The sequence below is a fragment of the Sylvia atricapilla genome, chromosome 5 (genome assembly GCF_009819655.1).
Source record: "Sylvia atricapilla isolate bSylAtr1 chromosome 5, bSylAtr1.pri, whole genome shotgun sequence".
Classification (NCBI taxonomy): Eukaryota; Metazoa; Chordata; class Aves; order Passeriformes; family Sylviidae; genus Sylvia; species Sylvia atricapilla.
In genome coordinates, this window is record NC_089144.1 from 10,296,586 (window position 1) to 10,314,436 (window position 17,851).

At 38.5% G+C, this 17,851-nt stretch overlaps 2 protein-coding genes across 2 annotated transcripts in view; one reads left to right on the forward strand and one right to left on the reverse strand.

Annotated features, from left to right (window-relative positions):
• Positions 1–3,178, reverse strand: part of CDHR3 (cadherin related family member 3) — a 34,059-nt gene extending 30,881 nt beyond the window's left edge. The window contains exons 1-2 of the mRNA XM_066319226.1: positions 3,108–3,178; positions 2,140–2,225 (exon numbers count right to left, since the gene is read on the reverse strand). Of these exons, the coding sequence (XP_066175323.1) occupies positions 2,140–2,225; positions 3,108–3,178 (157 nt within the window). The remainder of the gene's footprint in view (positions 1–2,139; positions 2,226–3,107) is intronic.
• SYPL1 (synaptophysin like 1) overlaps positions 1–17,851 on the forward strand; it is a 362,670-nt gene that overhangs the window by 50,039 nt on the left and 294,780 nt on the right. The window lies entirely within an intron of this gene.

The window sequence follows — 17,851 nt, forward strand, 5'->3', positions numbered from 1 at the left end:
CATACTGGTGAGGCAACCAACAGATTTGCACAAACTCCTTGTTTGTCCTCTGGACTCCCCAAACCAAACTTTTTGCTGTCTCTGTCATTTGGCTTCTAGTTTTTGGTATTTTTGACAAAGACCTGTTGTGCTTCATCTTATAAAGAGTGCCTAGGAAACACGAATCAGGACTGCCTTTGATGCCCTGAAACACTTCTGTAATCTCACACCCCTGAACCAGCAATGTAACTCAACACCAGACTCTGGCAGGGCAGTTGCTTGGGGATACTTCTCTGGTTTGTCCAAAACACCCTCCAACCAGCTGGCTGTGTTCAGCTGAACTTCTTACACACTCTGTGCCAAGAGGGAGACAGGTACTGCCCACTCAAGGGTCTGGACAGGCTCTTCATACACCAGCAATCACTGTGGCAAAAGCTCCATGAGGTCTTTTTGTTTTTTGCTGCAGAGCTGCAAGGTGAAAAGCTGCTACAGCAACTAGTCTGAGACCATTAGAGCTGCATCCCAAGGGCCCCTCCACAGCTTCATGTTGATTCTCATGCCCCCACACTGCAGATACAGCAGGTGCACGGGTCACTGATCCAGCTGGGATTACTCTGGCATTTATGGGAAAAATGGCATTGAAGTTACTCTAAAGGTACAGGTTGGGATGTGGGACACTGTGGGGTGGGGACTGCCTGAGACAGTTAATCTGAACAGGTCAGTCTGACACCCAGGTAGGACTGAGTTCAGCTGAGCTGTTACTGATTTATGTCAGCAGGAGCAAGATACAGTGAAGGACTAAGTTTTTATTACAGTCATTACAGGTTCTGGAAAACACCATCAAGAAAAATCACCCATGAAAATGAGACTGGGCTGGGAGGGGCTTCTGGAGATACATTTCCATAAGTGGAGCTGAACTTTGAATGTCCTGTGGACAGGACTTGATGAATTCAGCTCATTCATCAAGCCACAATTCATTAATGGAAACCATTAATAAAAACGATGAAATAATTTACATTATTTAGAAATGTAGAAAGGAATTGCTATTTTTGTATTATTTCCAAAGATTTCATTGGCTGTTTATTCAGAATTTGTCTTTCTAAATCAAGAGTTCTTTCTTCTTGCTCTTCATTTTTAACTGAAATTTTATATGCTACATCTAAATGGCTTCTTCTTTTTCCAACCAATTTTACAAAAACTCTCCTTCCATATTCACAAATCCTTGCTTACCTCTTTACTTTGCAGACCAAAATATTTCTGAAGCAATTTAACACATTATTTATCACAATTGCTAATTACAATCATTGACAAATGATGAGCCCAAGACAAAGCAATAATGAGATTAGTTTGAAGAAGTTTATGTATATTTAAAACATTTATCTGTGATGTGCCAGTTTTTAGAGTGTGTTTGAGTGACACCTTCAAGATTTTCTCTACCCACAACCATGCAGGTTAGAAAAACACTATTCTTCAATGAAAACTGAAAGTGGCAGGCAGCGTCCTAATCACAGGTTTGGGAACATCAGGAAAATGACTGAGTGCTGACAGGTTAATGAAGGATGGCAGAACTCTTACAGTCCCTTGAGAGCAAAATGACCCTACCAGAGCAGGTAGCTTACAGCAACACCAGTGCTTTTTGTGCCACACAGACTTCACACAGTTTGAAGATAGTCTACTAAGTTATTAATGTGCAAATACTCATATTGGCAAATCTCCCATGTATTTACACTGATCAAAGTTAGTGATGTTATACTACTAATATTGTCCACACATTTCTTTCTGTTTGGTCCTGTTTGGTTGCTTGTTTTACTTTATCAAAAAGAAATGTTATCAATACTTGAAAGGAGGATACTGGAATACAACTAGTAGTTATTGTTTCTTGGAGAGCTGACCTCATCTCCCACTCCAGTGCTGTCACACTGAGCAGTGGCAATTAGAAATGAAGTGTCTCATCCAACAAAGCATTCTAGCAAAGACTCATATTCTCTTCATTATACTGCTATAACCACAGAGCCCAATCTATTTCAGTAGGAAAATAATTGTTACTTGATTTTTCCCATCTGTGTCTGATCCCTAAATATGTATTATAAAGTTCCCTAGAGAAAGTATAACAGCCAACAGTGTTCTAATTTTAGCAGCATAATGAAATCATGTTCTTACCAGATACTACTCCCAGCAAAACTAGGAAAAGGAGCATGCTCTTCATTGTCTTTACAACCCTGTCCTTCACATTCCCAGGATGCAAACTGAAGGAAGATCACAGTACGTTTCCCCCACCTAAATTCTTCCTCTTTTTTGTGTGGTGCAGTGAGAAATGAAACAAAGGACCCGTGTCTCCAGGGGAGTTCCCAAACACTGTCAGCTTGTTTGCTTGTCAGGGAACTGCTCCTTGCTGACACTCCATTCACAGCCCTGGTCTGTACTTTGGAAAACAGTCATTAATTGTCCTTTCACTATAATCATCTTATTCAATGGAGCATTATGAAGAGAATCTAGTATGTTTTGAATCTGGAAATACCATGCTGCTTTCACCACTCTGGCAATCAGGCACTCTCTTCACACACCAGAATCAAATACTCTTTTTTTTTTACCCAAACTGAAAACCTGAAGTTTCCTTATTTTTCTGACTACCAGAGAATCACTCAGACCACATATACTACATACTCGGAGGTGAGGCATGTGTAGAAGAAGTCTGTACATGACGAAGTCTGTATGTGATGCAGCTTTGCTGTAGCTGTCTCAGGAACAGCATGGACCCCCACAGAAATACCTGGTTCCCTTAGATTAGGCATTTAACTTGCTAGCCCACAGTACAACCAACTTTTCTTTTTTTTAAACTAAGAAGAGTCCTAGTGTTATTTCATGGAGCACAGGAGAGAAGAGACATTAATACTGGAACTGGATGCAATATAGGTGTATTAGAATTGACTCATAGAATAATTTAACCTGGAAGGGACCTCTGGAGGTCACCCATTCAAATATCCTACTCATAGCAGGCTTAATTAAATCAGGTTGTTCAAGGATTCATTTGGTTGATTCTCACTGCCTCTGCACAAACTTAGCAGCTCTACTAAGAGGCAGAATTTCGAGATTCAGATTTAACACAGCTGTGGAGAAACCTGACTTACTTGTGATCCAAGCTGGCATCTCCAGATGTTTCTGCACGACTCTCTGTGGTTGCCCCACTGAAAGATGACATTATCTCAGAAAGTTCTGACCCTTGCTTCTGTGTTTTGTGTACCATGAGCATGTTAACTGAGGATGCTGAACATGAGCAGCCAGTTTAACACCTAGACAGGCATTGCCTATGCTTGCTGCACTCACACCTCAGACTGTGGTACCTGTGTGGCCCAGAGAATTCTGCTGGCACAGTGGACCTGGAAAAGATGTATCAGTAAAGCCTATTGATTGGGACTGAACCATTACTACATATCAGATGTGATTTGAGGAATCATGAGAAATACTCATTTGATGACTAATCTACATCTATTTTAAAGTTCTTCTAGGACCTTATAATAATTTAAAGTGGATGTGGTCACACAGTAGCATTTGGGAACACAATGAAGCTGATCTTCCTTTGTTCCAGGAAATGTGTGCCTAGAATTCATGTTAGTAAAAAAAGTGTGTGCAAAATCTCACTCTCAAATGACTTAGTTATGCTGATAACAATGTAAATATATTTATATTGTCAAAAAATTCTAAACTATCTCTTTACCTACCAGGTCTTTGTGTACCCCTTCATATGGATTTCCTGAGTTCACAAAGAAGCAGCTTTTGATCTGATTGGACACCTCACAGAGATGAGGTCTGTGTGCACAGGCATGAATCAGGCTTGTACAATGTAATGCCTTGTACAGTGATTTTTACTAATTACCAGAACACTGTAAAACTGCTTCTTGTTTATTCCCTCCTTTGAGTTGTAATGTGTGATCTATCCCATTATAAGCCTGTTTCTTTAAGTCTTGAAAAAACTACAGAAACATCTGGGATAAGTTTCAAAGTTTTTCAGATACATTTCTAAATTTGTTTCGTATCTACTTTGAATGATAGGACTGATTCCATCCTATGGTCTAGATAGCCAAACGTTCTCCAGAATTCAGGGATGACAATTTTATCCTTTATTTTGTTTCTTTTCCTCTTAGGCTGGGGTTTGGTGGGGAGGAGGGGGATTTGGTTTTGGTGTGGCTTGAGGTGCTTTTTCTTCCTATAAATATATTTCTCAGCTTCCTTGTTTTGATCCTCCTTCTGGCAATGTACACAGATCTACTTTCAGCAAGGATTCAAGGTCCATAAACATAAATCAGACATTATTTATGACATAGACACGATAGAGAGATATAGGAGACGTGTGGGAAAGGCATCTGGAATGTACATGTTTTTTGAAATGCTAGCCTGTCCCCAACTTCACCTGGAAATGCAATGGGTAACTGTTTCAGGCACTAAGCGAATACCCATGGAGTAGTTAATTGCTGCTTTCCCTCTATGTCTCCAGGGCTTTCAGGTAGTTCCTGTTAAGCCTCATGGTTCAAGCATGTTGTGAGAAGACTGTAAAGGTGACCATGGAGATGAGGGGAGGGCCAAGCATAGCACACAGGAAGGGGCATGTGGAGAGCAGCTCATATGGGTGGAGTTGGGTGAGCAGAAAGGGCTCTGGCTCTTTCTTCTTCCTTGAGTCACTTCCAGTACATCTGATCACTTTCCTTAGATCCCTCATTTCATATATTCCTCCGAGTGGATTTCTGTAGTTCTCAGATTCAGCCTGCCAGGCTGTGAGGCACGAAGTGAAAGGGCAGCTAAAATTAAAAGAGAGCCCAGAAGAGGTTGAAAATCAAGTAGAAAAAAGCATAAGAGTTGGTTAGGGACAGGTGAATTAGGAAAAGGTGAGCAAGGCAGAAATTCACTGGAAAGATTAGCAACAGGAACACTTACACTGCAAGGAGGTCAGGAATGAGCTTCCTGGGAATATAAAGCAACTAGATGAAGAGAGGTCAAGGCAACACTAGGAAAAATACAACCAGGGAGTTTTCAGGTAAAATAGAGAGAAGATTAATTTTGGAGCAAATGAAGAGGTCAAGAAAAAAAGAGGGTTTTGTAATTCCTTGGTTTTCAAGATGATTTGCAACTTTATTCAGGTGCTTTGGAGCAAAGAAAATGCACTTCTGAAAAAAGGGTCTTCTGAATAATCAGGTAAAGTGGAGAATATGAGGAAGATGAAACATCTTTCAAGAGATTAAATAATCCTGGTTCCAAGGAAAAGATCAGCAGATGGGAGTATGAGAGAATGCACTGGTCTTAAGTTGGGAGAGGGAAAGAACATCACAGGTGAGGGTTATGAGGTGGGATAAAGCAGAACTTGACATCCAAGTTTCCAATTGCCTGTCCTCAGGAAAATAAGGGATTTCAACAGAGGCCAGCTTCAGAGAAGTAGTGTACTTTCATAACAAAATGACAAGGTTCAGGATGTTTGAATGTTTTCGAGGCATTTAATTTTCAATTGACTTCCAGTCTGTCAACATGAAGGAAAGGTTCTCTTACTTTTCAAACACATCAGAGGCTCAAGACATAATTTTCCCATTAATGGTTATTTCAGCCAGAGTAGTGGCTCCCTTCTCTTTAGCCAACTCATGGAAAAGAGGGCATTTTGCTATCACTGTGGTGATTACTCACCTAAAATCAAGCAGCCTAAGGAGCAGTTTCATACACCTGATCCAACCTCATTTTATGATTATTTATTATTGTTGTTTCATTAATTAAATTACTGAGACTGTCAGGTTTTATTTTCATTTCCTTATTTTTAAACATTACAGCTTCTCCATCCACTGCCTTGGTAATATTTCCTAAAATATTAAAACAGTACCTTAGCATCCTACACCAGAAACTTATGCACCATTTCCTTTGATTTCTCAGCTAAAAGCTTCCTCTGTACCATTTCTGAGTGACAAGAACAAACTAAAAGCCATAGAGTACTACCCATGCTACCTTAACTCACCTAATGCAATCCCATCCTAGCTAAATCAATAATCCATACAATTATGAAAAAAGTTCCAGGCAAGTATTTTTCTGGCACTGACTGTAAACATGTAACCCCCTCTAGTCACCCCCTTGACAATTAGCTTGAAGTGTTTGTTAACAAGAAGAGATTCCATCACACCTAGTTCCTTTTTGGGGATTCAGGTTTAAGTAAAGAATAGCCTAATATCAGGGTGAGTACACACATAAAGTTGAAAATGATGCTGTTGCCTGTGCTGAAAACAAGTCCTCCCATTACTCCAGTAGTTATACACTCAAGAGATTAAAGCATTTGCCAGAGAAAAAGGAATCATGAGAGTGACTTTTGCAACAAAGAGTTTGAGTCCTTATTTTAGGACCACTGCGAATATAAAAGGCATTAAGTCAGTAAAGATTGTTCTGATCCTTCCCATTCCCTCTAGTCCATCTAGACAAATGAGGACTGATGAGACAGATGACTACAAGGACATGAATTCAAGAAAGCTCCAGAGGTACTTGAATGCTCTTGATGTAAAGTGGCATCAGCAAGGCCACACAGAAACTCCAGAAAAGCCAGAGGTCTTAGTCCCACTCCCAAGCTCAAACATGACAACTGTAAAAAACACATTGTTGCTAAATGTTTTTTTCTTTAAGAAATTCTTGTGCTGCTCAAAAATATTAAATTTTCTTCTGCCTTAAACAAAACATGGAAGTTAGTGACAACAAGTTTTAATATTCATTCACCCAAGCAAAAGTAGATGTTATCAGCAAGTATTTTGTGACTTGTGATTTGAGATGAATAATGTGTTGTGGCATAGAACATTTGCTGCCTGCAAGAAATTATGTCACTTGTCCATACCAGATACCTATAACACTTGAATTTGAATCATGTCTTCCAAACTAAGTTATAGTGCCAGTAAAGATACAGTGAAAAATGTGTTGAGACCAATGAAGCCTTCTTTCTGCATTTCCTGGTTATTGGATGAGGCCTGAACCCATGCCACAACACTTTGTGCCTCATGATACAGCATTTACTGCATATTACACATTTGTTATCGTAATTGCTTGGCCACCTGAGCTGTTTAGTAAATCTATAAACCAGGCTGTGAATAGCAAAAGATGCAAGTGCAACAAGAAAGAATGCTCTGGGAAAACATGGGTACACAAACTGTAAGGTTTCTATGTACACAAGGGGACACACTAGATTTAGTCAAGTATTTTATTATATCAAGAATTACTTACACAGGCCTTTGCAAAACATGAAACACCTTCCCTGTTTTATCAGCAAAAAGGCATTTGATTATTTTTGCAAAAGCAACCTTGCATTTTAACACACGTAAAATATTTTCTACTGACTTTGAAAAAATCGCCCACAGAAACGAATGCAACTAACAGAAAAGGGCATGGCTGGGCACAGAGTGAGGGCTCAGGTGGTGCAGTTCCACTTGGACATTGATGGGTTTTTACACATAAGTTATTCCATCGTTTGAAAAAGAGAAGTGAGAATAATTTACTACTTTCTAACAGTGTGAAATTTCGTTTGTTTATGGTTTCAAAAAGTTTGATATTTTCAGCTGTGCTCTGTGGCTCTCCAGAGGACCAGAAGAGGGATGTGGTGTGTAAACAGGAGCATTTCACTCTCCACCATTGTTTCAGAGTCCTTAATTATTGGAAAATAATTATAGTGATCATGGTCTCACAAAAATCAATGTCAAGCCTGATTTTGAAAGGAGCAGTTTCAATAGATCTGGACCTTGATAACGTGGTCCAAAGGCAAAAAAAAATCCTAATCACCAAAGGAGATAGGCAATATTCATTGCTGGCCTGTTCCTTGCTGTCTATAAGCTCTTTGACCAGAGAAAACATTTAGAAATGTGACACAGGGATAGGGTTAAATTCATCTGGGTAAAAACACAGAATTACTTTTTTATATTTGCTGAGTTTAGATAGTGCTGATTTTATATGAGAACAAACATGAGTGGAAAAACTAATCCACTCAGAATTGACATGAGGCAACATTCTGTCTGAATAATGACTTGACTGAATCTGCCACCACATTAACACACAAAAGGCAGCAGGAAACCAGTGCAACATTCCGGATGTATATATTTCTTGCCTGTAGATTTGAGCAGCAACATCATGGAACAGCCTGAGACCATAAGAGCTTTCTTAATGAAACAGAAGATCCCACACAGTAAACCGAGTGTCCAATAAATGTTTTGACAGAGAACTGTGAAGCTGTAAAGGTAGGTGGATGAACGCACAGAGATTTTAAAAAGCCCTGCAGCCCAGATTGAGTTTAGTCACATAAAACCTGGCTGTTATAATATGAGTTACATGGGTGATAATAAGGAAACAAGGTCAGGATGTGTCCCTTTGCTGTGTATGGCTCCCCTGACCATTGCAGGAGCTGAGGGAATATTGCCATCTAGTGCCACACAGAAATCCAGCTGTCTAAACAGAAAAGAGCTATTTAATTCATGTAAGCAATGGTTACAAAGCATCCTAAAACCCAGGAATATTATGTGCTGGGGACATAATTTTGTTAAGTGTCTTTGCCAGGTTTGTTATTAGAAATGGTACATTTTCTCCTTTAAAAAATTACTGTGTTGTGGGAGCTGAGTCGTAACACTTTGGAAGAAAGAGCCTGTTCCGTAGTTCTGAGGTTGTGAAAAAAGCGCAAAATATTCTCATAGCAGTTTAGCAAGTAGCTGCCAGAACGATGGGATTCTGTTGAGAATGGGATTTATCTTGCATGCCTTAAATTTATTAAAACACAGACCTGTATATCTTATTGTTCTGTGATCACCCTAGGCTTCTTTTGGAAACAAAGAGGCACTGCTTGGGCACAACTGGTGTGACCAGCTTTAGCTGCTGCACTTACGATGGGAAGTGATGTACTTTTGAAACATCTGGTTGTCTGCAGAGACAACAAGGGGGTTTGGGATGTCTAGTTCTGATGTTCAGAGCCTTTGAACCTTCAGGGCCTGAATCTCTGCACCATTTTTTAACCAGATAGGCAAAAATTTTGAGGACCTGTTGGTGGAAAAATTAATAACACTTTTCGACTCCTGCACCCCATGATCTCAGTTGTGTGATTCTCATTCAGGTTTTGGGGGCACAGAAGCTCCTGCTGGACTGTACCAGGCTACACTTGCTGCTGGGCAGGCGCACTGGGCCACGACATATTTCATATTCTCCTCTGTGTGCAGCAGCATTATGAAGTTCCTGTTGTCATGCCAGAAAGGGCCCTTAGGGGTGACAGAGCAGTTCAGTTCCCTTCAGCCAAAACCCTGCTGAGCCTGAGATGAGGAGGTTTTTAATCAGCACATATGTTTGAGATACTTTTAATGAGGCCATCAACTCACTTATCGACGCTACCAAATACGTGCCAGATTATAACAATGTTCAGTCATTGCCCATCTGGAGCAGATTCAAACCAGTGGTTGATTTTCAAAAGCAATTTGAAAATCTAAATCAGTTAAGTAATCAAATCTTCCAAAGCTGCAAATGATGTCCAGATTTTCAAGCCAGTAACATCACGTTTATAAATGTTGACTTAAAATTACTTATATGTCCCACCAGTACCTCTGAGTTAATTGCCATGTTATTGCTTGTGGCTGTGACTTTCCCACTATTTCTGCCCCCTAGCTATGTAAAGCAAAGGATTAAACCATGAAGACAATCAGAGTTAATAATGTAAAAGAATATTGGTTTTCAACCTGAGAAAGTTTTAGACACCTACCATTACTTTTCTTTTAAACAGCATGACTGCTTATTAAGTAAGAGGCTGCTAAGTTATTTGGCATATATTTTAAAAATCCGTTATTTCACATCATCAGACATAAATCACCACATAAAATACAAATCCTTTCCTTTTCTATAATTATTTTAAATATGCTGCAAAAAATGTATATCTGAAGTTCCTCCAAATGAGGATTTGTTTAGATAATAAAATGTCTCACAATAATAGTACTATATAAAGTTACTGACATCAAACTCTGCTAGGATTTTTAGGGTTATTTTCTTTACTTTTGTTCATTTGGCAAAGTCCTTAAATGTGGTATTAGAAAAGAAATAGAATATATGCACTCTCCTGAGTGTCCATAATGGGAATTAAAATTCCATCTAAAAAGGAAGCTAAAAAGCAAGGGTTGTAGATTTATAAACACGTTTTGAAGCACCTAGAAATGTGACTTTCCAAAGCCCTTATTCTTATCATCTCAGTTCCCCACAACTAAGTTTAGCTTTAAAAAATCTAAGCTAACAGCTTCCAGAAATAAATAGCAAGAAATTGGCAGCAAATTCTGGAACTCCCCCATATCTCTTGGTCCATGGGGACACAGTCTGACCTTTCAGATGCAACACATACCCAACTGATTTCCTCAGGCTTTTGCATGAAACGAGGCCTGACTCAGACAGTTTGGGTGTTCTAGGCAGGCAGGAAAGGATTGCTAACATTAGCTCAATATCTTAATTGCTGTTCTTAAGAGGCTGCGTACTGCTGGATCCAGCACTGAGAGAAAGCTCTCACAGACTTCAGTGGGATGTGGATCAGTCTTTTAAAGTTTGAAGGAGCTGGGGAAGTGGCAGGAAAGATGGATGGCGGGTTTTACAATTTACAGGTACAAACTGCCAGGACTCTACAGACATTTGAACCAGCTGAGCCTTTACACCAGGACATGCAGTCTTATGAAGCTGTGATGTAAAATAGATTCACAAATTATTTTCCTGTGCTAAGGAGCAGCAGTGAGACGACAGGCCAAATCTCTTTAAGAATCAAGAGGTGAACACTCCAAAATATCCAAAACAGCCAGCAGCCCAGTTGGATGAAATCTTAGTGCAAAGAAGGATGATGTCCATTTAAGTTGAACATCAGCACCTATTTGTCATTTGTTTCAATCACTAATGGCAAACAGCAGGGCTTGCCCATTTTGGTTTATTGATATTTGCAAATATCTGAGACTGTTTCATTGCAAAAAAAAAAAAAAAAATTTTCTGGCCATGGACATTTTTCTTGATGAAACCAGACTAAGCTGCACAGTCCACTCAGTTGTGTCATATCAACCTGGGCTGTCTCAGGTTAATTCACCTGCACAAGTGCTGGTGTTGCTGCACAGGGAATGGGATCCATTAATTGAGGCTGGATAAGAACTGAGCAAATGGATGATATGTACAGGAACAAATGGCCAGGAAATAGGGGTCTGAGCAAAAAAATTCCTGTGGAATACAGGCTGAAACACACCCTTTGTGTATGTTCAGAGATGTGGAGTAAGGCTGGTCCAGTTTGTGGGATACACCAAGAATGGGTTTTAAAGGCCCTGAAGCTCCCAATGTTGTTGTTGTTGTTTGTGACTACAGAAATTTAGCCTTGCTTCTGTAAAAAAAAAAAAAAAAAAAAAAAAAAAAAAAAAAAAAGCGTTAAACTGTTATTTTTAAAGTATTACACTGTTAGCTTTCTTCTGTTGAATTAAATGCTCTGTAAAATAGCAGAGGGACAGTCACCATGTCCCAGCTAAATGGTTTGTTTGTAGCATATTATTTTCTCTTCTTAAGGAAAAAGATTTAATCAAGTGTCAAAAACAAACTACATCTTGACAGATTAGCAGGATTGCCGCTGTTAAAATAAATTTGTTGCCAGATTTGTTTACAAAACTTATTTTTTCTGGGATGGGTGAACTTCCTGGAATTTGCCAATCTCTTCAATAAATATTGTGGAGGATTTGTAAAATGAGAATTAATTAAAACTTTTCCTGTGAATGCAAACCAGAAATTTTGCTCAGCATAAATATACTGCTTGAAAGCTAAAGGGAAGAATTTGAGGGAGGTGGGTGGAGAGGCAAGGAAATTTGAGCACTGTCTTTCCTTTTCCAAACAAAATTGTAATTTATGTATCAGATTTGATATATCCATTTTTAACTTTCTTCGCAATTCTGAACTGACCTCAAGATATTTGATTTCAGCTTTCAAGCTCCTCAGAGATTTGTTTATTTTTCTACAAATCTTTTTTTGGTTTGGCTGCTTCTTACTATACGTGGCGGATGTGCAAACTTCTGGATGTGGAGCTTTTTGATACAGCTTTTTGATATGATTTGTGTTGCTCTAAGAAGGCCTTTCAGTGTTAACTTGGGTGGTATCACCACCTCAGACAAAGAGATAAGCTCACTGTCATCATCCATTCATTCTGCTGGGGTAAGGGTATTAGATAATTATCTATAATTATAGATATAATATAATTAAATAATCAGATATTGAAATGGTTACCCCAGCCAGGGAGAAAACAAGGACAAGTATTTGCATTCCACCTTTCATTCACTGCAAGTTAGTTATATTGTGGGATTTGGGGCATTTTACTATTTTTATAAGTGATCACGACAAAAATATTCTTCATCTATGAAGCAGCAGACAGCAAACCTTCTACTCTTGCATGCATAAAGTCAAGGAAGTGTCAGTAAAGATCCTTAGAATATTTTTCAATGGCTCCTTTGGAAAGGAAACCCAAAGATTGATTTCTAATAAAAAGACAAACATTCCTTCCATTTAGACTATTTAGACTAATTTTTATCACTTTTTTTTTTTTTTTTTTTTTTTTTTTTTTTTTTTTTTTTTTTTTTTTTTTCTTCCTGGCAGAATATTCCTAACCTGAGAAATTAATCCTGGACAAAAGCCTTCAGTGCTACAATTTGGAATACATAGTTTCTGACAAAGCCATGGGCAGATGTCAGTCTGGCAATGGATTGTCTGCAAATGGCAGCAACAACTCAAGGGATACAACCACTATCCAGGTGAATTGAGTACACAGGCCATCAGTAAGTCCTACAAATTACAAAACAATTCATGGATTTCACAGAAGACAAAGGATTTTAAACTATGCAGTATCCAGGCAAATAGTCTTTCTTTGGTTCTCTAGGCATCAAATCAGAAGGATTGATTCTTCCCAGTCATCATTCCCTAAAAAATTACCAGCTTTTAAAATTACCATGACTGGTCTTAAAGGTTTGATTAGTTAGAGCTACCACACACTGCTGCTGTACTAATTAAATTAAACTCCACTGGGTCCATCCTTCCAAAGCCTTGTGCATTTGAGCAGTGTTTCCCACGGTCAGATGTATGAAGCTGCATGTTGGCAGGATGGATAAGCATTTCTGCTTTAAAGACAGCCTCAAGCTTTTGCTTAAAGAGGCTAACACTGCCACTAACAGCTAGGAAATCCTGGCAGATAGTCCACATGAATATCTCTTTCTATATTTGCACAATGTCAAGCACACTATCAGCACTGAATAAATAATAATCATAGAAACCTGGAGTCAGCCAGGAAATAGCTGTGAATGAGACATTCATATTTTAAAACCTGAAACTGCAATATTATCTTGTTATGATTCTGGGAAAACTATTCTTTTCCTTTCCCCTCTTGTTTTCTTTTCCTAAAAAAGAAGAAATGCTAATACTGCTGCTAAAGGTACTAAAACCACTTTATTTGGTCTTGTATTACAGAATTAAACATCTGAAGTGTTCTGCCTGCTAAAAACATAAAATCTCTTTAAAGAGTAAAATGGAGAACAGTGCTGATTTTAAATCCAAAGAATTTACTTCTTGGTGAAAAAAATTAGAGATGGAATACAACTGCATTATATGGGAGAAAAAGGAAGAGTAGTTGAAAAACAGCTTCACAAGGCAATCTTGCTTTTGATAACATCTTGGCAAAGCTGGATTTTTTTTTTTTTATTTAATTGAAACTCTCTGTTTAAAAGGATTTATATTAGTCACAAATCTTTAAAACAATGAGCAAAATTCAGGAGAAATTCAGTCTCCATCTTTATAGACATAATAATGAAGGGGCAACTCCCTGTAGTAAAACTAGTTGAAATTGGTAACTTATTTAATTCAGACTCTTGACAAATATTCAGGGTTACACATTCTTCACAAAAGAATAATTTCTTTCTCCTTTTCTGTTCAGACCAAGAGGTCCTATGGCAGACTAAGCATGTTTCAAGACTATTTTTATGGTTACAGATGAGAAGAAACAGATTCTTACTTCAAAATCTGGTTTTATAATTGCTGATGGGGATACACACATAATTTTTTCTTTTCATATATTGGTCACCTTTAACAAATTACAAAAAGATCCAAGGGCTGCCTCAGTATAACCAAATTGCAATTAAGTTAGTCCAAAAGCATTTGTCAGAAGATATAATAGCAAGGATTATAAAGGAAAAGAATAAACTGAAAACACAGAATGCCAAAAATCACCATCTGCTGAGATGATGGGAGTATCATGCTCAAAGCTGTTAAGGTGTTACTAGAGCTGTTGTCTGTTACAACATTAAACAGTTAATTGCAGTTCATGGATTTTAAGTAAAAGGACTGGGGACTGCTTTTTACCATAGCAACCACAAAAAAGAAATCTCTTCCAGCATGTGTGCAACATGCGCCAACAAAAAAGCAAAGAAAATAAATATATTTGGAATTCGGCATTTAAACTATAATTATTTGAGAAATTCCTCTTTCCAAATTTACATTCAAAGCATGCTGGAGAGAATTAGATGCTCATTCCAAATTTACCAAATGTCTTTCCTGAGGGACAAGAAGATGTATTACATTCTGTATCTATTCCCAACTAACAACAGTTAGGATGACTCCTGCTGCTTAGGTAAACAGAGCAGGGAAGTGAAAGAATACAAAAGAAAGGAAAACTTTATAATCTCACTAATGTGTAGCCACGTGTGCTGCAGGCAGGGCATGGGTATAAATGCATCAGTGAAGATCACACGTGTACCATTGCTTACCTTCTGCCACTCCAACCATTTCTGCTGTGTGCTGAGATCAGCCTCCTTGTGATCTTTGAGCATGAGAAACATGTTATAGTGACAACACTTCTGATTGTTTAATCCCAGGTCAGGTCAGGTCAAGTTTGAGAGAAGCACAGGAAAGTGACAGTTACATCATTATCATGGCTTAAACACTAACACATAATATTTTGGTGCCAATGGAACTTCTTATCCATGTTACTTTTCAAAATGCTGCTGCATTCAAGCATCTTTCCAGACATGGTTCCATTTTGATGGAATAGTTATTTTGAGGCATGATTTTTCTGTAGCCTTTGCAAAGTCCAGACAGATGTAGAGGCAATGGATCAGAGAGGCAGCCCAGCAAATTACCTGGAGCAGTGATCTAAAAGGTGAGCCAGGCAGGTGAAAAGCAATGAGGAGCTAGAAAAAGGGAGGTCCTGCTGGTTGCTATCCCTAGAGGATGTCCTGAGGGCAGCAGACAATAGGAAGGATTGTATTTCACTAGCCCTGAACTAACTAAAGGTTTGAATATGGAAGTGTTTTTAAAACATCTATTGTAGCTGCTGAAAACAATTATGTCTGTGGCATCTGCCAACTCTCATAATTATCTGCTGTTGTTTTAAAAATGTGTATGGGAAATTTTGCAAAATCTAGGACCAATAATCCCAAGGCTGACACAGCATGCTCTTAGACTCTTACACCACAAATGTAGTGTGAGAACAGAACAGAACAGTTGGCTACATTAAGATTCAGATTGACAAAGACAGACTGAGGGGGTTTTGTCAGCTGATGTAAAAATTTCCATATGCAAAAACATCAAACCCTGAATAAATGGAGGAATTCACCCACATATGATCACTTTCAGAACCCCAAGATGCCCTTCAAGTTTTCCCTCTACAAATCCAGAAGACACAGATTCATGGCTATACTCACCTGTAAGTCCTCCATACAAGACCATTTCTAACCCCTCCAATGTAGACTCATCTCTCGATTTCAATTCCTATTGTTCTGCTATGATATATTGTGTTAATCAAGGCACTGTTGTTAGGTCTTGTCACCACAAAAACTCACTCTGTTACCATACAACCTCTAATATTATATTTTTTTATAAGAGCATGACTTAAGTTTTGCTCCATTGGTTACAAACAACTTTAGAAATATTCAGAAGTACTCAACTCTCCTGTGACATGCACACATAATTCAGTAAAATGCCACTGCTTATGCTACTAATTGATTTCAGTGAGTATTATCAATTGTGCTAATTATGATGATGTGTGAGGGCACAGACAAAGGGCTCCACTTCTATAAACAGAAAAGTAGACACTCCTTTTTATAGAGAACTGAAAGCCAATATGTGCTTAGACAAATAATCTACTGCAAAACTTTTCAGCCCACTATACATAAAGCATTCTCATTTTGCCAACTTGCCTATATCACAGGCCACAAGTGTAATTTTTTGAAGTCACCAGTAGATGAAGTGCCAATACTCTTCTTAGTGCAGAAGGAAAAACAGACATTGTATTATCAAATCACTACAGAATCCTTAAATGTCAATATGAATGCAAGTAAAATTCTAAGAGCTCAGATATAGTACACACAGAAAAAGATTACAATTCCATACCAGGAGGAAGAGGAGTTTGTGCTTACTTAAATGGTTTGAGTTTGAGTATTTTTAAATCACCTGTTCTTATTGTTATATATTATTTGGCAGAATTAAACACAGACAGGGAACACACAGATGCCTGCTGTCTCCTTAACAAAAAGCACATTTATCAATCAATTAAAAGATTTGGGAAACAACAGCCAGTTCTGTATATAATCTTGGATCAAATGCGTATCTGAAGTTGAATTACAAGATTCTCAAATGCTGGTTTGTAATGATTTTTAGTTAATTTTTGTCCCTAAACCACTATTGCTCGCTTTCCAACAGTCTTTTAAGTTTTACATATTCCGGATGTCATATGCTGAGTATCTATAAAACAAGATTTAATTCACTGCACAGATCTGTACCACTGGATGTTATTAGCCAGTTAAAATGTTTGATGGCTATGGATGTACAAAGATTCACTTAATCTGAGCCTGCGAAGTTGCAGTCTTAGCTCATAGGCATTTCAGAAGTATGCACCCTTCATAAGTAACATGGGATATTTTTATTGATGTCTGAACTTTTGTCTTCTTTACCAGAAGAAAAACTTTGGGTTTCCATTTAAACCCAAAGTATTATTAGAAGTATGCTTATGCTTGGATTGCTTAAAGAAAACAGTGCCTCAGGACAGTACTGTCAAACCACAGATTTCCAAAAAATAGCAAAGGATAATGTATTTTTATCATTAAGAGGAGGATTTAATTAAAAAAATTCACTCAATCTGTGAGATCATAACTAAGGTCCATCCACATCAGGTCTCTGCAACCAACACTGCTTTTGCAAAGGGCAGGTGAAGTCTGATGGTAGAAGTTCAGCGTGGCCCATGAGAGGTTTATACATATAAGTCAATGCTTAAACATCACACATAGTTTTTATTTGGGGTGCATTTAGTTGGCAAACACAGCACACACCTCAGTTGCTGCTGAGGCCTTCGAGATCCATTTTGACAGAGTACAGAACTCGCAGTGCTTATCAAAACATACTACATTTGACTTCTTCCAGGTTATAAGGAGAATCTTATTGGGACAAAGCTCCTTGCAAAGTTATCACAATGATGCAAAGAGCTACAAGAGAATTCCTTGTATAATAGATGAGACACAATTGATTTCTGGCACTCCACTTACAGCCTCAGCCAGAAATACAAGATGAACAGGCTTGCTTTCTTCTGTGATTTCAACATGTCTGCTTCCTGTACGAGCTGGAAGTAGGACATGCCATAACAACTGTCAAAACATTTCAGAACCTCGAGCAAGGTGTGATTGGAGCCAGCTTATAGAAGCAGAGAGGGCTTGGGGAGCCATGTGAGCAGGCTGGGCCCTGTCTGCTCTCCACTGCTCCAGGGACAAATGTGACCTTACCAAAGGTGCAGCAGTGTGACTCTCACTCGAACCTCTTTTCTGGCTGGGCTCAAACTTCCACAGCCGGGCTGAAGGACACTCAGTGACTCCCA